The sequence below is a fragment of the Castanea sativa genome, chromosome 11 (genome assembly GCF_040712315.1).
Source record: "Castanea sativa cultivar Marrone di Chiusa Pesio chromosome 11, ASM4071231v1".
Classification (NCBI taxonomy): Eukaryota; Viridiplantae; Streptophyta; class Magnoliopsida; order Fagales; family Fagaceae; genus Castanea; species Castanea sativa.
In genome coordinates, this window is record NC_134023.1 from 9,927,612 (window position 1) to 9,950,454 (window position 22,843).

Below are 22,843 nucleotides of genomic sequence, written 5' to 3' on the forward strand. Positions count from 1 at the left end.
CAAGAATGATACGTGCTCTAGGCAACAATTGGTAGGCGAGAAGAATAAGAAGTTGTCTATCAAAGGAAACTTGGAAAATATTTTAGATATGGATGATAAAAATTTAAATGGGGGGTATTCAAACATTGATGTTAAGATTGAGATAACCCCAAATATTTTTGAGGATTTTTCAAGCTACAACAAACCATCTCTTAGATCATGGAAATGTATCATGGATAATTACAACATTCAATCATCTCCTAATATACAAAATAACTATCTTCATCCAACCAAACACCCATCCATAGTTCCTTCTTCGTTAGAGTCTCTTACTCACAAAAAACAAGCTATTAATAGTGATAGCTTGTGTCTTTCTCAACCCTTTGGTGGTGGTACTCTTCCACCCCTTCCTCCCACATGAAAATTTTAATCCTTAATTGTTGAGGGCTTGGGATCCTAGAGACAAAACAAGAGCTCTATTGTTTAGCAAGCAAAGAAGGTCCCAAATAATTTTTTTTTTTTTTTTTGGGTCTAAAACTTGATTGGATGTGGATGGTTTTGCTAGATTACATCAGTGGGATTTGATTTTCTTATGGCCAACAATAGAGGTGAAGTGTTTGTTGCATCATGTGTTCAGGTACAGAAGAATTTGAATCCCTTTTGTATAGTGTCTTCTGTGATGAGGATAGCTTTGCAATTCTATGAAAATACTAGTTTTTCAAAAATGAAAGTGGAATGAAATTCTACTGAAATCGTTGATCTTCTGAACTCTGATAGAAGTTGCTCACTTGAGGTTGTTTGGATTCTTGAAGATGTTACTTTGATTAGAGATAATTTTAATTATATTTCTTTTTGTTAATATTCCTTTACGATGTAATTGTGTTGTTCTAGCTTTAGCTAGTGCTGTTAAAGAGAAAAATGAGGTAATTGTTTGGTAAAAGAATACTCCTCTTTTCTCTTTTCCATTGTACAATGTGATTATGTATAAATAAAGTCTATTGTTGTTTCTACTATAAAAAAAAAAGTAGCAATGTGAGCTAGATGAAAAAGATGAGTATGAATTGAATTTTGAAAGTATGTGAATTTTTTTTTTTTGTTGAGAAATATATAGTAATACTTAAAAGAAATGTTATGTCCATAATATTTTCACAATAAATCTTATGTGGCAGATTATTAGTGGGTAAGAAAATAATTTCAGTGGTGGATTCAAATAAAAAGAGAGATGCTACGTCCACAATATTTTTACAATATTTTCACAACAAATCATAAGTGGTTAGTTGTTATTGATTCAAATTTGAACCTAATATAAAATTACTTTTTTTTCCCAACAATAACAAATAGTAACAACCAACCACTTAGAATTTATTGTAAAAATATTGTGAAAATATTGTGGATAAAAAAAATAATCTTAGTATTAGGTTCAAATTTGAACCAATAACAACTAACCACTTATGATTTGTTGTGAAAATATTGTAAAAATATTGTTGACGTAGCATCTCTCATAAGAAACCTATAAGAACCTATCACTTAGGATTTGTTGTAAATGTGTTATGAAAATATTCTAAATGTAGACCTTCTCAATACTTAAAAAAAAAAGAAAAAAGAAAAAAAAAGAAAAAAGAAAAGCACGGAAACACTGAAAAGTATATAGCATGCTCTATCCCAAACGGTGTCGTTTAGGTTTTTTTTTTTTAAATTTTTTTTAAAGCTATATATTATATAATTCGGTGTTTGTTCTCTTTGTGCTCTTTATTTTTCACATTCGACAGACTCCTCTGCAAGAAACCTCACCTCTCTCTCTCTCTCTCTCTTTCTCTCTCTCACTCTGTGTGAAACGCTCTCGTTTTGATCCATCCAGGTACACATTTGAAATCTCTACTTGAAACCCTAACTAAGCCTCTGTTTGGTTGCTCAGAAAACCCACGGAAGAGTAAAGAAATTTTTTTTTTCTTCTCGAAATCGATCTTTATGCCTTTTTTTTTAGTTGTTCTTAGTTTTCAAATAATGAAAATTTAAGCTTCAAAATTGACTGATTAGAAGAATTTTTTTTTCCCTATGATTCAATTTTTTGAACTCGCTTTGTATTTTGTTTTTTCTGCTGCTTTTTTTCCTTGTGAATCTAACACAGATTTGAACTCTTTGTGTATGTGTGTGCTATATAATGTAAGCTTCGAAGCATGTTTTTGTTTATTGTAATGTTATCAGTGGTATATGGCTTTCAATATGTGATGGCTGTGAATCAGTGTAAAAGCATTGAAATTGATTTCATTGCTGAAATAAAAAGTTGGATGGATTTGTTTATAGAAGAAAATGAATACAGTTGACTCAAGCAGAAATTTTATGTTCAATTGGATCAGAGCTAAACATTAATTGAGAAGTAATGGGAAAAATTGATATTTGTTGATTTTAATGACATTTATAGGTTTTCTAGGGAATCTAACCCATACAATGTGTGTGGTATAAATTATGATGTAATCAATGGTATGGCTTTCAATAAGTGACGGCTATGACTCAGAATGTAAAAGAATTGAAATTGATTTCGTTGCTCAAATCAAAAGTTAGATTAGTTTTTTTAAAGAAGAAGAAGAAAAAAAATCAATTGGCTTGAGCCAATAAGGATTCATGTCTTTGACTCTAGCAGAAATTTTACGTTCAATTGGTTCATAACTTAAAACAAATTGAGAAGCAATGGGAAAAATTGATACTTTAATGATTTTAATGATATGATATAGGTTTTCTAGGGTTGAGGGGTTTTGATATTTGTGTTGGCCAACCCATTTGAAATTTGGCCATAATAACCTATATCAAGAAGACTGATTGGGGTTCAAGTGATAGCCTAGTGATAGTAGCCTCATTTGTGTGACTCATGTCTGTGGTTAATTTCTATTTACTACTTGTTGAAAAAAAAAAATTTCACCATTTGTGAGTCGCCTTTTTGCAGGGTTATTTTTTGTCCAACACATTATGGGGGATAGCCAGTACTCATTTTCTCTCACCACTTTCAGGTTTGGACTTAAAACTGAATGCACAGATGTATGCTAGAATGTACATTCTAAGCTACATGACTTTGTAGTATTATGTAATTACTTGATTAAATCACCTGATCTTCAATTACCATGTCACATGTTGAAACAGTCCTTCTGGGAAGCTTGTGCAGATTGAACATGCTCTAACAGCTGTGGGATCTGGTCAAACGTCTTTAGGAATTAAAGGTAATCTGACAGTGCCTATGCTTCGTTAGTCCTGTGATTCATTTTTCTGTGTTTTGGTAAGTTACACATGCACCCCAATTGTTGAACAGGATGGTTAGTTCAATCAATATAAACATGAAAATCAATGGATAATGGAAATAGTAACAAATTGTGGTATTGTAGTAAAGTAATGGTTTATGATGTGGTATAGTAGATTTGCTCTTCTAATTTGGTTTAATTACTGTTAAAAGTTTTATTATTAGAATAAAGCTAAATTAAATAAGTCATTGAGCTACATTTCTGTTATTTATTTATTTAAAATTTAGGTTCTGGCAGTTTTCCTTTCGTTTGAATTTTTTTTTTTTTGTGAATGATGAAATATTACCTTTTTTTTTTATAAAGTTTAACAACTTAAGATTGATGCATCATATTCTAGTTTTGATTTACAAAGAAATATAAAAAATCATGAAATACTGAGGATTATTCATTTTATTACTTGTATGTAGAAACTTAAAAAAACTTCTCACTGTAAAGCTTCATGTTTGCTATTTTTTTTCTCAAATACACCTATTATCTTATATATTCTCTAATATTCTCATTCATTACATTAAAAATATGTTTATAATAAATTATCACATTTCTCTCTATTATCATCTTAAGTGGATAATGTCTGATTTTATTGCCTGCTAGCAGAAACCTTGATCTTAAAAATAATTGCTAGATTGTTTGCATTCTCATGTTATTTTATAGGTTTTAATGTCTTGTGATATCGATAATTTAGCCTTACTTTGTTATCATTGCTATTGTTATTTACATATGTTCAACTGCTTGTTGCAGCTGCTAATGGTGTTGTCATTGCAACAGAGAAGAAACTACCATCTATCTTAGTTGATGAAACATCTGTGAGTGACTTTTTTTTTTCCCACATGTCTATAGATGCATGTTGTAGGTGCAGAAAAAACTATGTTATGAATGAAACATTCCAAACCTTTCTTTATTTTTTACTAGGAGAGATTCTCTGAGATCTTACATACATGTTTTTATTGCTACATCACTTAAAGAAATTGTATACTAATATAAACATTAGAGCATCCCTGTTCTTTTATCTATCGTACCAGGAGACTTGCACACATTTGAACTCAATTGATGCAGCCATGGAAGATTAATTTGTTACTACTTCGTATATTTTCCTATTCAAGACATATCTTATGGGGCACACGTGAAGTCCAATTGAAATAAAATCCATGTGATTTGAAAGGTCTAATTATGTGTGTTCTAGGATTGAAGCGGGTTTTTCTATTTGAGTTTTTCTTTAACAAGTTATGGTCAATTTTGTATTAAGGACAAAAGTATAATTTCTGTAATCGTTGTGAGAAATATTGTATGTAAATCACCTTCTTTATTGACTAGTGGCAGGATATATTTGGTTGTTTGTACTTACTCTTTTTGGTGTATCTTGGGTTATGTCTGGTTATGTTATTATGTCAAAGAAGATGATTCAGACGTTTGAATGTTATTAAGGAAAATTTCAGTGTTGTAGGAATTCAAAGATTTGGAAGGCTACTCCCCTGTGTGTTTTGTGGACAGTTTGGCTAGAGAGGAGTCGCAGAATTTTTTGGAGTGTTGGACGGTCTAATCATGTCATCAAGCAGTTGACACTTAGATCCCTTTATGATTGGATGGCTGTTCTGGGCAGCCTCTAATTTGATTATAATTCTTTAGAAGTTTTATGCACACTTTGTTTTTTGAACCATCTCCCATTTTGAATAAAATTATTTACTTATCAAAAAATTTGGAGGGAACGGAATGTTTGCACTTCTGAAGGTGTGCGAATTTGTGATTGAACTTAAGGCTTCTTTTTGCGCTTTTTATTTGAATCTTGGACAATGATTTTGGGAGGGGTGGTTCTTGTAATTCTTTAGTTGATTTTTTTGACCATTTAAGTCTTCTGTTGTAATCTTTAGGAAGCCCTTCCGTTAATAGAATTCTTTAGAACTTAAAAAAAAAAATGCCATTAACTACATCTTGTGCATATTATGAGTTTTTTATTTCAGAACTTTGGTGGTGTTTGGTTCTTGGACAACTTCTCCAAGGGTTTTTATGGTATACCAGAGCTGATATTTTATTTGCTCGATTTTCAGGTTCAGAAAATTCAATTATTAACACCAAACATTGGAGTTGTTTACAGGTACCATATGACCTTCATGTTTAATTTATTCAATTTATATATATATATATATATATATATATATATATATTTATAATGTTATATTACGTCCTTTGTGCCATACTGCCTCAGGAATAATGGGATCATGGATTTTTATTGGGGACTACTCATGACTATAGATGCTGCATTTGTGCTGAATACAATTTTTTTCTTTTGGCATTTATGTGAAAACAAGCCTTAAAAAGGTTCCTGCCATAGACTTAATGCACCTAACTCCATCTTATAGCCATCACAAAAGAATGCATGCTTCTTACCTTTTAGTTTTAACCCACGGCATTTTATTGATGTAAATTTTTTTCCTCATCATTGGGTATATAATTGCTACAACTGCTACGTCTTTAGTGCAGTGGGAATTCCCTACAATTTTGGTATATATATATATATATATAGTTTGATATGTATATTTCCCTTTGTCGTTTGATGTGTAAAATTGATTAATGGAATCATATTTTGATTTTCCCTTTGTATTTTGATGTGTAAAACTGATGAGATAGATGTTCTTTTGAATGAATACCATATGCATATTTAAAGAGGTAACTAGAGAGGTTATATGATAAGTTTTTAGAAAAGAAATGAGTTTTTCTAAAGTTTATGAAGGTGATTTAAGGATATGTATGACGGAGCTGCGAGTAGCATGAGAACATGTTGAAGCATCACAAATGAGTTTTCTTTCATAATTGGTTTGTATCAAGGATCGACATTAAGTATATATCTCACTGTATAGGTTTTGGATGAAATTACTAATTTGATTTAAGATGAAGTCTCTTGGCATATGCTTTTTGTAGATGATAGTTTTAGTGGATGAAACTAGATGTGGAGTTGATGTTAAGTTGAAGATTTGGAAGGATGCTTTACAAGGTTGTAGCCTAAGTAGGACTAAAACAGAGTACATGGAGCATATGTTTAGTACAAGTAGAAACCAAGATGAAGGGATTGTAAAACTTGATGGTGAAGAGATACCAAAGATTGAGTGCTTTCAATATCTTGGATCTATAATTCATAAGGGTGGACCATTGTGTGATTGTAGAATACCTAATAAGTTAAAGGGAAAAATTTGTAAGACTGCTTTTTTTTTTATTTTTTATAGGAAAAAGCAAATATACTTGATTGATAAGTTATAGGTAATATCAATAATTAACTGATCTTGAGGAAAATCTAGTCAGATCAACTCAACTCATCGCGTGCCAACTTGGTCAATACAGTTAAGCCCACATTTGTCACCATAATCTTGCTCGAAATTATGGGCAGAGGTAAATTGCTGGCCCAGAGATTATTTCTAAAGTGCTGGGGCTCGAACTCGAGCTCTTTCACTGCTACTTGAGACAGTCACTTTGGGACTGAGTGCCCAACCACTCTGCCAACCCCACTGGCTTAAAATAAGGCCAACCATGCTCTATGGTGTCGAATCTTGGATTATTAAGAAACGTTTTCATAAAATGAACATAGTTGAAATGAAAATATTAAGATAAATAAGTGGAACTACAAGGAAAGATAGGAGATACTAAATGAAGATTTTTTTTTTTGAAAAGATAGGGGCGATTCCTATTAATGAGAAGATGAGGGAGACTTGTTGGAGATGGTTTGGTCATACACCAATGCTGTGTGTGTTGAATCTTGGGCTATTAAGAAACATGTTCATAAAATGAAGTAGTAGAAATGCAAATATTAAGATAAATAAGTGGAACTACCAGGAAAGATAGGATGCTAAAAGAAAATTATTTAAAGATAGGGGTGATTCTTATTGATGAAAATGAGGGAGACTTGTTGGACGTCATAGGGGCTGAGTCGGCTCTCGCCGAGGAGTCACCGGAGCCACCGGAGAAGGCCGGCACAGCGCGACAACTTGCTCCGATGACGGCAGCAAGCTCGGCAACCCAAACCGAGATGAGCTGTGGACCGGCGATCGTCTCGGTGGCGGACGGTGGCTTTTTTTCCGATGGGTTTCTCGCCGGGGCCTCACCGGCGAAACTGGACAGGGCCGATACTGGTCTACTTCACACCATGAGGTTCGATTTGGTGTCTGCTCCTCCATCGGAGCACATGGGTTGTCCTGTGGAGACTTTGGCGGTGGCTAAGAGTCTCATTTTTGGTGGGCCTTGTGCCGTTGAGTCTCTGTTCACACTGGGTGATGCAGAAACAGAGGGTGAAAGGTCTTTTAAAGGTCTCGAGCTATCCACTTCTGTCCTGAGTCCACCGAGAGTTGGGATTGAGGCTAATCAGTCGGTATTGGCTTTGTCTGAGGTCGAAACAGCCTATGCAGTTGAGTTCTTGGGTGATGTGGAGAGTTCTTCCCCCTTGATGTCTATTAATCCTCTGGGGGTGGTTGTGACTGCTGAATTGAATAGTAATACTGAGGTGAGGAGGTTGGATAACACTTTGACGGTGTCTAATTGGGTGAAACAGAGATTCCCCAGTTTCAGTAAGTTGATGGGGCTTTCTTTGGGTCGACATGAGAAGAGGTGTATTATGCTCCTACAAAGACTTGAGACGGAGATTGAGGCAGCCAAGCTGGTGCACAGGAAAGATGCTGCCCACCGAAAAGTTGTCTCCAAGGATAAAGGGAAGAGGGAGTTGAGAAATTTGATTTCCTTGGTTAATTATGATGGGCGATAGTTTTATTTTCTTTGACTGCTTGACTGAGGTTGCAGTAGGGAGTTTACAGTTTTAATGAAGTTAAGAATGGTGTCATGGAATGTTCGAGGTTTGAATGACTCGCGGAAACGTTTGGTAGTTAGAAATTTATTACGGGATTGGAATTGTGATGTTGTTTGCCTTCAAGGGACTAAGCTTGCAAGCATGGATAGTCAGTTGATTTGCAGTTTGTGGAGTTGCCCCTATGTAGATTGGGTGGCCTTGGATGCGGATCAGTCAGCTGGTGGGGTTTTGATGATGTGGGATAGGAGGGTTTTAGACAAGTTGGAGGTAGTGGTGGGTCAATTTTCTGTATCAGTTCAGTGGCAGGGCTTGGGGGACGGTTTTATTTGGGCTTGTTCTGGGGTTTGTGGTCCGAATGATAATAACTTAAGGGGGCAGATGTGGGATGAGTTGATTGGTATTCAGCAACTTTGGGAAGTTCCATGGTGCTACATAGGGGATTTCAACATTGTTAGGTTCCCAAGTGAACGGTTGGGGGGTTCACATCTTACCCCGACAATGGAGAATTTTTCTGAGTTCATTGAGGAGCTTAGCTTGATAGATTTGCCTTTGGAATGAGGGAGTTATACATGGTCGAGTGGTTCGGATCAGCCCTCGATGTCTAGGATAGATAGGGCTCTGGTTTCTCTCAATTGGGAGGATCACTATCCGGATGTGACCCAACGGATTTTACCTTGTCCTATTTCAAACCAGTTCCCCATATTAGTGGAGGCAGGACGGATTGTAAGGGGGAAAAGTCCTTTTAGGTTCGAAAACATGTGGCTAAAGTCGGATGGGTTCAAAGATAGGGTTCATTCTTGGTGGAATCGATATTCCTTCTCAGGTACCCCCAGTTTTGTACTTGCCAAGAAACTGCAGGCATTGAAGGCAGATATTATTCAGTGGAACCGGAGTGAGTTTGGAAATGTAGAGCGTCGGAAAAAAGAATTGTTGGAGGCTTTGAAATTATTGGATGTTAAGGAAGGGGAGTATGGTCTTTCTGAAGTGGAGTTAAGTGAGAGGGCTGGGTTGAGATCTCAAATACAAAACCTTCTCTCTTTGGAAGAGATTTCGTGGAGACAGAAATCGAGGATGCTTTGCATTAAGGAAGGAGACAACAATACCAAATTTTTCCACAAGATGGCCAATTCTCGGAGAAGGTATAACCATATTAGTATGTTGGAAATGAATGGGGTTATCTATGAGGACGAATCCGAGATGGCTGACCAAGCTGTACAGTTTTATAAAAATTTGTACAAGGAGACAGAGGAGCGGAGGCCTTTTGTGGAAGGATTGGAGTTTGATCAGATAGAGGGGTTGGAGAGGGACTGGCTTGAACGGAGGTTTGAAAAGGAGGAGGTCCTTCGAGTTGTCAAAGAGATGGAAGGAGATAAAGCTCTAGGTCCTGATGGTTTCTCTTTGGCTTTTTATCACCATTGTTGGGGAGTTGTGGAAAGAGATGTCTTAGCCGTATTTGAAGAGTTTTATCAATACAGTAAGTTTGAAAAATCTCTTAATGCAACTTTCATAGCCTTAATCCCTAAGAAGAATGGTGCTTCCAATATTCGAGATTTTAGACCTATTAGTTTGGTGGGGAGTGTCTACAAGATTTTGGCCAAGGTGTTGGCAAACCGCATGAAAGAGGTTTTGGATCAGTTAATATCTGAGTCTCAGAACAGTTTTGTGGGTGGTAGACGAATTCTTGATTCAGTTCTCATTGCTAATGAGTGTGTTGATAGTAGGGTGAAGAGTAAGATTCCGGGGGTTATCTGCAAATTAGATATTGAGAAAGCTTATGATCATGTGAACTGGGAGGCTTTTCTTGATTTGTTGAAGAGAATGAGATTTGGGGTGAGGTGGTGTAGGTGGATCCGCACATGCATATTTACAGCCCAATTCTTGGTATTGTTTAATGGGTCTCCGACTGATTTGTTTGGGAGTTCGTGGGGATTGAGACAAGGGGACCCGTTTTCGCCCATGTTGTTTCTGGTTATGATGGAGGTTCTCAGTAAGATGATGAAAAGAGCTGAAGGGGCTGGTTTGTTTTAAGGCTTTAGGGCCCACGGCAGACGGGGGGGAGGGGTATGTGTATCACATCTTTTGTTTGCGGATGATACGATTCTGTTTTGCGATGCTGATGAGGAGCAGATTTTTCATATTCGGATGCTTCTTCTTTGTTTCCAGGTAGTGACAGGTTTAAAGGTTAATGTGCTGAAAAGTGAGATGGTTCCTATTGGGGAGGTTCCTAATGTCCACGTCCTAGCAGAGCTTTTGGGATGCCGGATTGGATCTTTGCCTATGACCTATCTTGGTATGCCTTTGGGGGCGTCTTTCAAGTCCCCTACTGTTTGGAATCCTATCTTGGAGAATTTAAGCGTACGTTCGCCGGTTAGAAGAAGATGTATTTGTCAAAAGGTGGAAGACTAACGTTGCTTAAAAGCACTTTATCTAGTCTCCCCACTTATTATTTGTCTCTTTTTACCATCCCTACGCATGTGGCCAATAAAATTGAGAGGTAGCAAAGGGATTTCTTGTGGGGGGACTCCAAGTTTCATTTGGCGGGATGGGACAAGGTGTGTGCACTTTTGAAAAATGGTGGGTTAGGGGTAAGGAAATTAACTACTTCTAATAAAGTTTTACTAGGGAAGTGGTTATGGAGGTGGGATTGAGGAGACAAGGCTTTGGAGAAGGGTCATAGCCCTCAAGTTTGGGGAAGAATGGGGGAGATGGAAGTCCAAGCTAGGTAGAGGGGCGCATGGGTGTGGCTTGTGGAGAAGTATCCTCATGGGATGGGAGGATTTTAGCAAGAATACTTGCTTTGAGGTAGGGGTGGGGGATAGAGTGAAGCTTTGGACTGCTCATTGGTGTGGGGAGTCTCCACTTCAGCTGTCTTTTCTGAGTGTGTATGGGATTGCATCCAATAAAGAGGCATCGGTGGCCTCTTCTCTTGAACGGTTGGGGATTGAGGAGTGGAGAAGTTGGAATGTTTATTTTATTCGGAGACCAAATGATTGGGAAATGGGTGGGGTGGATGATTTTCTCCGTATCTTGGGTTCTAATCTTCCTCCCACTGAGAATGTAGATCGTATGCAATGGAAGTTGACAAAGAATGGGGACTTTGATATTCGTTCGTTTTACAATAAGTTGAGAAGCCCCGCGCCTATTATTTTCCCTTGGAAAGGTGTTTGGAAGGTTAAGGCTCCTCGGCGTGTTTCCTTCTTTGTGTGGACTGCTGTATGGGATAGGATTCTTACAGGGGATAATTTGAGGGGTAGAAGGTTGAATTTTGTCGATTGGTGTATCATGTGTCGCAGTAATGGGGTGACGGCGGATCATTTGTTACTACATTGTGGAAAGGCTTACTGTGAAGTTTGGTATTTAGATCATTTGGGTTTTCTTGGGTCTTGCTTAGATCAGTTGCGGATACTCTATTCAGTTGGTGGAATTGGCCTGGAAAGTATTTGTCTAACATTTGAAATTTAGCTCCTTTATGCTTGATGTGGTGTCTTTGGAGCGAGCGCAATAGGAGGACGTTCGAGGACATGGAAAACTCAGATGACCAGCTATTGGCCTCTCTTAGTGGCACTCTGTTTGATTGGTCTAGGGCTTGGAGACTCACCTCTAGTGATTCTCTCCCTATGTTCTTTAGTTCTCTTCTGTGTACTTAGTTTTTTTTTTTCCTTTCCTTTTCTTTTTACTTTTTCTTTTCCCTTTGTATTTATCTCTCTGGCTTATGTTTTTCTGCATAAGGTAGTGTTCTTGAATATATATCTTTTTTATTTATAAAAAAAAAGATGGTCATACACCAAGGAGTGTGATTAATGTACCAATAACAAAAAGTTATTAGATTCAAATTGAGAGAATGAAAAAGAGGTAAGAGGAAAACATAAAATAATATTAGTAAAACTAGAAGCCAAGAGCTTTGTACCTCAATTGACACCTCTTGGTGTTTCTAATGGAGATGTCTAGGTTTCAAATCCCCCTTCCCCTTATTATTAAATTATCAAAAATTATATATATATATAGGTAAATCTAGAAATAGTGAAAAAGGACGTGTTAAGTAAGAAGGTGAGAGAGTATGATTTGGATTAGAAAGAATGATAAAAAGTATACAAGTAGCTGAATCTAATTAGTATGTTGAGGATATATTCTGATATATAGCCCACCCAAAGAGGTGAAGTTAATTAATATGTTGAGGATTTATAGCCAATCCAAAGTTTTAGAACTAAGGTTTTGTTGTAGTCTAATTGTGTTAATGCCCTTGGTAATGATATGTGTCTGATAAGTAGTTTGAGAAAACATAGAGGATTTTTTTTTTCTTTTATTTGTTAATTAAGAAGTATTTTTCTAGAATTGTGTAACATTTAGGTTAACTTAGAAATACGACCTTGCTAGTTATTTTATTTAGGCGGACAATTTTGAATAGGAATGTTATTTTGTGGAGAACTAGTTGTTATTGTCTGAGGATTGTTGTATAATAGGTGATACCACCATCTCAGCTGTATGCCTTGGGTTACTTATGTTACATATTAGCCTTGGTCATCACGTGAATTCTGAGTAAATGTATTTATCTTTTGTCTCATACTGTGAATTACAATGTAACTATAGACTACGGAATTTGCCACATTTGCTGGTTTATATTACTATCCAAAGATGTATGTATGCTTATGTTAAGCTTTTGGGGGAAGTCTTAGCATATGATTTTCTTTCTTGAAACACTTTTTAAAGAGTCAAAATGGCAAGGATGCCTGCCTTTAAAATAAGATTGTAACTGATTGACATTGTGATTCTCTTACTATTCTCCTTACCTCTTTGGATGAGATAGCTCATTTGGCACAATGGCAAGACAACAAGCTAAACTGTTGGTTGTTTCCATCTACATGATTAACCTTTCTATTTTTGTTCATTGTATTGGTTGGACTTATTTTTTCCTCCACTTCAAACATGGTAAACAATTGAGTTTTAACTAAAATGAACTGTTGTGCAGTGGCATGGGTCCTGACTTTCGAGTTCTGGTACGAAAAAGTAGAAAGCAGGCAGAGCAATACCACCGCTTATACAAAGTATGTGTCAACTTCCTTTGTCTTTTTTTCATTTTCCTCATCATCCATATCTCTCTCTATAATATTATTTTGTCACATTATCATTTGGTTTCACTTATAGAGCTAAGTTGTAAAGCTTTGATTAGAGGCTATTGCTCCTTTGTCTCCTTGATTTATACTACATCATTTATGCTTTTGGCAATGTCATACTTGTAAAAAAATGGTTGTTTACAGTTTTTTGAAAGGAATTTATCATGGATGAATTTGTTGGTGTCCTGGATAGAGTGATCTGTGTTTAGATTGAAGCAGATAATATTCTGTTGACTGGATTGCAATTGTGTTCCCAAAGACTCATAGTTTAGGAGTCTGTATCCTAGACTGGATTGATCTTGTAGGGTAATCTGCAAATTTCACAACCTTCCAACTTGATCGAAATTGGTTGCCTTCCATTTGAGAAGTACTAGTTGTTTTCTGCATTTAAAATTTTAAGGAATGTGGTGATTGTTTTACATGGTTCTATTGGTGACTGATGATTAATTTGGTTGTTTGGTCGATTTTCTGCCGTTCCAGAAGTTGCTCTCAATCATACACTGGTATAATGTTTCTAAAAGTTTTTCTCTTTATATATATTCATTTTATGTAAATTGTGAAGATAAGTAATGGGTCTTGATGTTTTTAACCCAATGACATGTCAGTTCATTATGTTGTGGAATAGTAACCAATGTTATTTTTCTTTGGCATATATCATTCTGCACACATTGCAACACAATAAAGTTCAAGCTGTATATTAATTATATGCTCTTGTGCCTCATGTCTCCGTACCATACCATCTGACTTTCTCTTTCCTGTCATTTCGATCTTTCATCTTTTTCTAATAATGGTTCCATCAAGTTTTATTTACATAGACTTCAATAATATTTCATAAACCTCCATTTTGACCTTTCTTGTTCTGTTAGATGCCACTAGTTGCTAACTAATGTCCATATTTGGCTTTTAAAACAACCTGGATTGCCCTTGCTGGTTTTCTTGGGCTGACATAATTTAAATTACTTGGAAGAATAAGTGAGGACGATCAATTATTTGTGCATCTAGGTTATGATTTTTTAATTAGGGAATCTTAGCTTCCGTCTTCCTATTTTGAGTTAAACTTCACTACTCTTTGATGTGGGGGAGGCCAGAGAGGGGGAAATCATACCTTGGATGATTCCATTGGAGAGACTGGGAAATTCTATTTGACCTAAAGGTCATTGGCACTTTTGAAATAGAGCTTCACATTTTGGCATCTTTCTCTGTTTCCATCTCTGAGGAGGCAATGGCTTTGTGTTGTTCTTGTAGTGGCATTCATGATTCACCTCTTTTGGACATTGTCTTTTCTTGCTCTCTCTTACATGGAGGAACATTAGTTGAAATGATCTTGATGAACATGCTTTGATATTGACTTGTTAGGTATGACTTCTATTGGATTGAAGTCAATTTAGTTTTGGATTCACTCACTAGCTTGTTTTACTTATGGCATTTTTCTTGCTGCATTCTTTTTTTTCCTGTTTTTTATATTTTATTTTGGATTCCCAACTTAGAAAATCTTTTCTTTTGTTACTTTGTTCATTGAGCGAATTGATTATTTATAAGTTGCTAAGTGATATGTCAATGGAATTTTATAGGAGCCCATCCCTGTTACACAGCTTGTGAGGGAAATTGCTGCTGTTATGCAGGAGTTCACTCAGTCTGGGTAATTATTTCTCTTCTGGAATATGATTTGCTTCTTTCAATTAGTTCATGCTCATTATGAGAAGAGTGGCAGTTTGTTTTTGATTTTTTTTTTTTGGGGGGGGGGGGTGGGGGTGGGTGGGTGGGTGGTTGAAGTCTGTTGGGTATCATTATGCACCTTAATCATAGGTGATTTGAAAAAAGAAATGTACAGGACGCAAGGCTGAGGTTATTGAAATTTAAAAGGATGCAAGTACATCATCTTGAAAATGACTCCAAAACAAGTTTAAAATTCAGTGCAAATCTGAATTTTACTTTTCATCTGTTTAGACACCAGTTGTTACCTCAAGTAGCCTCCAACTTGCAGAGAAATTTCTACTCATTCAGGATCAGTTTTGCTTTTCCTAGTACAAAATGTAACCTGGGGCAGATGCCAAGCTCTTGCTAAGTTACTTTGGTCTGGTGGCTTCTGTTGTTCCATGTTGGTCTGTTCAAGGGATATGTAGAAGCCGGGTATACCCCTTTAGTACATCGTGAGGGGTCTGGTGAAGTTTAGGGAATTGGCATCATAGGTGGTGGCGGCATTTGGGGCATACCACCCTGGGAAGCACGGGTGCAGCTCCAGGGCCACTGCACCTGACTTGTTTCAACGCGCCGATTCACACTCGATGCGCCGATTCGCCACTTTTTGGGCCGAAATCCGCCAAAGCTGGGTGAGAAACTGGCCGAAACAGCCCCAATTCGGTCTGATTCTGTCCGAATAAGAAGAGAAAGAAGAAAGATCTACTACCAAAAGATTTGTGAGAAAAAAAAAAGGGAAGGAGAAGAAGAAAGATCTGCTACCAAATGATTTGTGAGGAAAGAAGGAAAAAAAAAGAAGAAGAAGGAGAAGAAGATGACGTGGAGATGTGTAGGCTTTCAAATAGAGCCTTGAAATGTGATATTAATAAAGCAATGCACGTTGGTAGTGGTGGGACTTGGCAATGCAGCTTCTTGGAAGCTTCTGTGTTTATAAATATCCCAACATATTTGTTTATTTATAATAAAACCCCCAAATTTGAATATCTTTATTATGATTTTTTTAAACACTATATTAAATTCAACAATTTATATCATTTAGCTTAATAATATCCAAATAATTTAGTAATTGTATCAATTTAAATAATTATTTATCATTAAAAAATAACATTATTTTGCAAAATTTACCCCCCTAAATATTAGCTATAAATATTAAATTGATCCCTAAGGTTTTTTTATTTATTATTGCTCTTAAATTGGTATATGTTTACCATTATATGAAAAAATATGCTTAGCAATATATAGAAAATAAAAATAAAAATATATTTAATAATTTATTAATAAATGTATCCCACCGCACCTGCATTCTACTTTTTCAAAAATTGCCGAGTCGCTGCACCACATCTGCACTTGCACCTGAACCCAAACCAGAATCCGCACCTGTGCTTCCTAGATACTATCCAAGAATGACGGAAGAGGTGCCCCCATTGGTTTGGTCTGACCAACCGCTTGTTGAGGTTGGCCCACCACTTGTTGGGCTTGATTGTTCACAAATTGTAACCTTATTCTACATACAAAAAGAGGATACGAAGATATCAACAACAGAATTCTAATGAATTACTGAATCATGTTTGCCAAAATTCCTTTTAGTCCTTTCAGAATGATCTTGAATACCCCTATATTGAGTTCCTTGGGACCCTCAGGACTTCCATTTGTTCCATGTTGAGGATAATTTGGTATGTTTGAGAAACTTGAATAATTGAAAATGATTTGCCAAGATTTTCTCTAGATGTGTATTTTCACGAAAAACTTAAAAGATCTTAAAGTTGGTCAAATTAGATTTTGTATCTATTTATGATTGGTAAGTTATGCTCCCAATGTGTCATGAGTCCATGACCTCATCCAGCGCCTATAACTTATAAGGGGAGGAGGAGCTGCATTGTCATTGGATGAATCAGATTTTGAACCTGATTTTCAATTATAGAGCTTTAATACGTGTGGATGCTTGATTTGTGTAAACTCAACTATATTTCATTCTGTTTTGGAACTCTGATTTTTATTTTTTTGGTTCTGTTAGTGGCGTTCGTCCTTTTGGAGTTTCACTACTGGTTGCTGGGTTTGACGACAAAGGCCCACAATTGTATCAGGTACATCAGTTCTGTCCTAATCTTGTGTTAAACAATTTTCAGATGCCATTGCATTTGAGCTCAAGCTGTTAGAGATTATTAATATGAGATCTTATTTGGATCTGATTCTTAATCTGTGATGCAACAAATTTTGGGCTTATGAGAACATCTGTGCGCATCTGTAAAAATCCAATTTTTTTGAATAACATCCCATGGCATGTTAAGATCTAGTCTTTTTCAGTCTTCTGACTGTTAGCTATGGATTTTTTATTTTATATTTGTGATGCATTTGAGCAGGCTTGAATTTTCTTGCTCTGTTTTCCCCAGAACTTTGGTTTCAGTTATATTTATGACACCATATATAATATATGCTTTGGCCATGCATTAAATAGTTTGAACTAAATCCAAACCCAGATTATGGAGTTCAAAATGATGCTCCTCCAATATGCTTTGGATAAAAAGCATGTTATTTTCTGAGAACTCCATGGTTGCAGAGAAAAATGTCAAGTTAAACTTTTGTTCATTTCTATAGAACAGAAGATCAGAAATTAAGGGCTATCTCATCTAACAAATGTCAAAATTTTGAGTTTTTTATGTTTTGAAAAATATACTAAATGTGTGAAGTCGTGGATGTGATAGTAAATGATGAGCAGAAAGAGAACATGTGATCTAACAGTAGGATTGACAAAATATTAATCTCGTATAAATGTCTATATAGTATATATTGTTAAAGTTTCACGATTTGTAACTTGAGCCCATTTCTATTGTTTTTGAAAAAAAAATGTGATAAGACTTTGGTTAGGCATTTCAATTGGATTTGCAACAGAGACACAGATGTAGAAGCCTCTTAGAATTTATTCTTTCAAATTACACTTTCCTGTAGAAATTATCTCAACCTTAACATGTTCCTGTTATTTGTTGTTTGCTGTAGGTGGATCCATCAGGTTCATATTTTTCTTGGAAAGCTTCTGCAATGGGGAAAAATGTCTCTAATGCAAAGACATTTCTTGAAAAGAGGTATTAGGTTTGATTTACTTACCAGCTACGTGTTAAGAGAAAACTTTTTTTTTTTTTGGGGTGGGGGGGGGGGGGGGTGGGTGGGTGTGGGGGTTAATATATCATTTGTCTCAATTCATAAAATGAAATGAATTGAATTAGGGCTCATGTATGTGGATTTCACACGTACTACCCTTTTAACATCCTTTGCATTGGCCATAATTTCCTCCTATAATATTGTTTACCTGTCCGTCTTACAGGTATACAGATGATATGGAGCTTGATGATGCCGTCCACACTTCAATATTAACCTTGAAGGAAGGGTAGGTATTGTAGCTTTGAGTTCTACTTCTGTTCTAAAACCACTGTCACAGTATAAATGTGAAGGTTCTCTTTGATGAATGCCAATCAAATAAATCTAATTCTTTGGTTCTTTTTTGTTCTGGTTGATTAATATCCCATTTCCTTTCAAAAAGAGTTGCCTAAAATCTATTAAGGAAAGAGGAATTAATTCTCTCTTCTTTCAATATTCTTCATCAAATTCATGCTAAATATAGCTTCACTGAGGAATCCCTTTCAACAATACTGTGTAGCAATGTATTAACTTTAGCATTATTCCAGATTCTGCTCGTTTAATTCAGCTTGCTAATGATTGTTGCATCCTGTCTAGGTTTGAGGGACAAATCTCTAGCAAAAACATTGAGATTGGCATAATTGGTACAGACAAAAAGTTCAGGCAAGTTTCCCTGTTCTCTTTTCCATATAACTACACGTGGTTGTAGGTGGATTTTTCCCTTTCTATTTTTTAAATTTTTTTTAGGGTGGGGTGGTGGTTTCTTGGTATTTTTATGTATTTGTTTCTTATCTAAGATCATGGTTTATTAATGCTATGGCATGAATAAGTAAAACTGATCTGATTTTTGTGCTTGGCTTAGTGTTTATCCAAGCCATGGGGGCATGTCTGAACTGACTTATTTACATTTGTACAAGCATGAATTTGAAAATTAAAGACCTAGCAGAAATGTGAAGATGAAACAGTTTGTTTGATATAATATTTTTAATTCATAAAATGTACTATGGATCTTCATAAATATGAGTGGAATGTTAAAAGTAATCCCAGTTATTTATTATAATGCAGTTTTTGATTTTAAACTTATCACAGAAGATCATATTTCCATTTGAGTTTTGAATTAAACTCTCTAAACTTTGGCTTTGACCTTCACTATCCTAATTCACCCTTTGGTTATAAAGGTACAAAAGTTTGGTTGCTTATGTTTTCTTGTTTACATGATCTAAATTTTGGCAGAGTACTAACACCGGCTGAAATTGATGATTACTTGGCTGAAGTGGAGTAGTTCATTCTCCTTTAATTAAGAAACTGGGGAGAACTTTTATTACAGGGCAATGACTGGTTTGGGTTATACGATTTATACTGGTCCTTGTTACAGCAAAATGCCTTGTTTGTCATGGTGATCTGCTTAATTATGTACTTGTACACTCTTCCCCCCTTTTCTTCTCTCTCTCTCTCTGGTGCAAGTGGTAGTGGTACTGATTGTATGATTTTGTTGACTTAAATTACTATTTGATATCACTTTAGCAAGTTATCATCTTTTTTATTTTATTTTATTTTATTTTTTGCTAAACTGATGGCATATGCATGTGGTCTAATCTCGTTTGTATTTTTTTTTAAGTAAGAGAGTAATTTGTTAGAAAGAATGAACGCCCGAAGGACAGAGTCCTTAAATACATACGGACACAAATGAGGTCTGAAAAATGACAATAGAACTTCAAGACACTCCCCCCAATCGAAGTACAATATTTTTATATATATAAAAAAATGATCTCAAGGAGCATATTTAATATCTTGCATATGGATTGTTCTTTGTTTTCAGTAGTTCGGATCCCTCCATATGGTTCACATAATTGTTGCATGCCACAACAGTATTGCCTCCCCATCAACAAGCGAAGTTGGAGTTAGTTGTACGTCACGAGCACACTAAACTCCCCTTTTTGAAGTCCAAAAGTAGACAATCTTCATTCCTTTTTACCATCAGCCTGGAGTAAAGTAAACCATCAATTACTTCACTCCTAGCTAGCTCCCAATCATAGAAATCCCTATGGAATCAAAGATTCCTACCATCCTCTTCAAACATAATCAACTAATGCAATGATGCAACCTTCTCCACTGCAATGGAGTGTTAGTTTGGAAACAAGACCTGCAAAGATTGATCTTCACATCACACGTCATGCCAAAACTTGTCAGTTGTCACTATTCTCATTTCCCACCCTAATCAATATGAAATTATGAAGTCTTTTCCAACCAGCTAAAATGCCTTTACACATTCTACAACCACGAGGTCTTCTCACTACCATCCTAGACCAATCACCCTTAATGCTCCTTGTATTTAAGCCTTGATGGCACCATGACAAAATAGCTCTTGTTCAATCCCATCTCCATACTATTTATGGAGCAAAGTTATATTAAAAATAGGACAAAATTTAGCTACAAAATTGGTTATAATCTTACTCAATAAAATAAATATTACTACATATTTTAAAAATTAAGTTGTTAAATTGCATGTTCTTTCTTTACACTCTTAATACATATATCAAATTTTATGTCAATTAGATGTTATTTACTATATGATCTATAAGTCTATATTTTATGCATAATTTAAACTACAAAAACTTGCAATTTAAATAATTTATTGATGACATAGCTATTGATCTTTAATTTTCTTGAAATTTTGTAAGTATGAAGGATATACGAAGAAGATGTAATCTAATGGTGGATCTGTCAAAATTCACCTGCAATAAAAAGATATTGAGTAAGTTTGTAGCCTTAGCTTACAACTAATTTGTTAATTAAATTTTGTCCTTAAAAATAGTTGATTGTGAGTGATAAACAATTACTTTCACATGAATCTATCACTTTTTCTACATCACTCATCAACTACTTTAGAGTTATAACAAAAGTTGCGTTCCTAAACTTTCTCAACTAAATGCGAAGATCCCTAAACCTTACCATCATACAACTCATGTCCCTGGTAGCAAACTAGGGATCCCATCCAAAAGTTCTAATTAGATAATAATTAATAAAAGCATTTACATCAGTCTCGATAAACTAGCTTGAAGTTAAAAATATAGCTAAAAACCACAAAAAGTCTACGCATTAGTCTCAACAAACTACCAAAAAATTTAACACCGAGTTTTACTTCGCCAAAAGGAGCGAGTTACTGTCTCTTGCTACTCCAATAAAATCAATCTCTCTCTCTCTCTCTCTCTCTCTCTCTCTCTATATATCATATATATATATATATATATATATATGTTATGTTCTCTCATACAATTATTGACACGTATTGTTAAAAATAGTTGCTTACCATCATGATATGTGGTTTTGATAATAATTTTATGATAGATGAACAGTAATATTTCTTAAAACTATAAAATTTGTTCCCTTTTTGACAATTTGACTAGGAGTATTGCGAAAACACAACAAAATGGTACATTATTTTCACAACAATTGAGCTGTAGCTAAAGTTGAATAAAATAAAATAAAATAAAATAAAAAATGTTATGTTCAAATTTACCAATTAAAAATATTTAGCCTTTTGTCGTATTTTTAGACTTTCTTTTTCACTAATATTTAAAATGTAGTAAAAAATAGAGTATTGACTCTGGTATGTGTGCATACAAAACATCCTAGCTAAACTAGGAAAATTAGAGTTTTTGGGTTAATTTACCTAAAAATCTAAAGAGATTGATCTGAATGCTGACCAAATTTCCCATATACTTTTGACTGAATGACCTCTTCTTGAGGAGAGTCAATAAAGCAAAAGACCAAACTCACAAAATTGGCCCTCTAATGCCCCCTCTATTTTCAACAAATTAACCTCCATCCAAAATTATTAACATTCAAGAACCTAAACACTCTCATAACCCAATTGAACCATCAAACTTGGCCCCAATTTTTCCGAAGTCACAAGCCCACCCAAAGAATCTCAAAAAGAAAGTTTAGCCCAATTAAAAATAGTCTTGCCCAAAGTAAATACTAATTTCTGGATTTGAGATCAACTCAAGCCCCATCAATTTCCAATGCCCTGACCATGTCTTGTATAGTTGTATTAGTATAGACGAGATTATGGTTATTGCAAAAGATGCTAATCCCATCCCGCATCTAAAGCGTCCAATGCATCTGTTAACCATCTGAGAAACCCTGAAGCAAGTTTGCAGAAACCGAGGCCAAGCCTAAAAACCTTGCCAAATATCCCATCTTCAGTTGAGGCCAAAGAGGCGGGCTAAAACTTTCTACCACTCGCTGTGATTCTCTTAGCATGGGATTGTTGTGATGTAGCTTGGTCCTCGGTAATAAGATCTCTTTCAGCCCTTGGTTAGAAGCTACACACATGACTATTTTCTTTTCATTGAAACAAAACTAACTAGTACAAAATATCCTCCACACTTGTAGAGTTAAGAAACGCTACCTATTGTTCCTCAAAAAAAGAAAAAGAAAAAGAAATGCTACCTATTTTGATTAAAAGAGAAACAAAAAACTAACTTTAGGTGCACACACAGTGGAAATGAATGGAAAGGCAGATTTGTTGATTTTACATCTACCCCTCTTCTCTCAATTTTCTCTCCTCTCAATCACTCCAAACTGGGAAGCGAGATAAGCTTTGGGTAGATGCAAAAAAAAAAAAAAAAACCTAGTCCTCACCAAGATTTTTTCTATCTTCTCTTCTAACCAAACAATATAAAAGATATTTTTCTCTCCAATATCTGGACATGGCCCTACTGCATGACACTTACAAAAAAAAAAGTATTTCAATCCCTTTCGATGGGCCCTAAAAATTTACGAAGGAGACTTTAATGCGATTATATCTCAAATTTGTTAAAAAGAAATAATTTTAGTACTGCCCT

General features: G+C 35.4%; 1 protein-coding gene across 1 annotated transcript; it reads left to right on the plus strand.

The window, feature by feature from the left end:
* The first annotated feature begins 1,721 nt into the window (after window positions 1-1,721).
* LOC142615524 (proteasome subunit alpha type-2-B) lies at window positions 1,722-19,520 on the plus strand. The gene is made up of 12 exons (XM_075788259.1): window positions 1,722-1,837; window positions 2,921-2,984; window positions 3,115-3,191; window positions 4,008-4,072; window positions 5,312-5,358; window positions 13,019-13,094; window positions 14,735-14,802; window positions 16,876-16,945; window positions 17,856-17,941; window positions 18,181-18,243; window positions 18,591-18,656; window positions 19,227-19,520. The coding sequence occupies exons 2-12, from the start codon at window positions 2,944-2,946 to the stop codon at window positions 19,273-19,275; spliced, it is 708 nt and encodes a 235-aa protein (XP_075644374.1). The 5' UTR covers window positions 1,722-1,837; window positions 2,921-2,943; the 3' UTR covers window positions 19,276-19,520.
* Window positions 19,521-22,843: the final 3,323 nt, after the last annotated feature.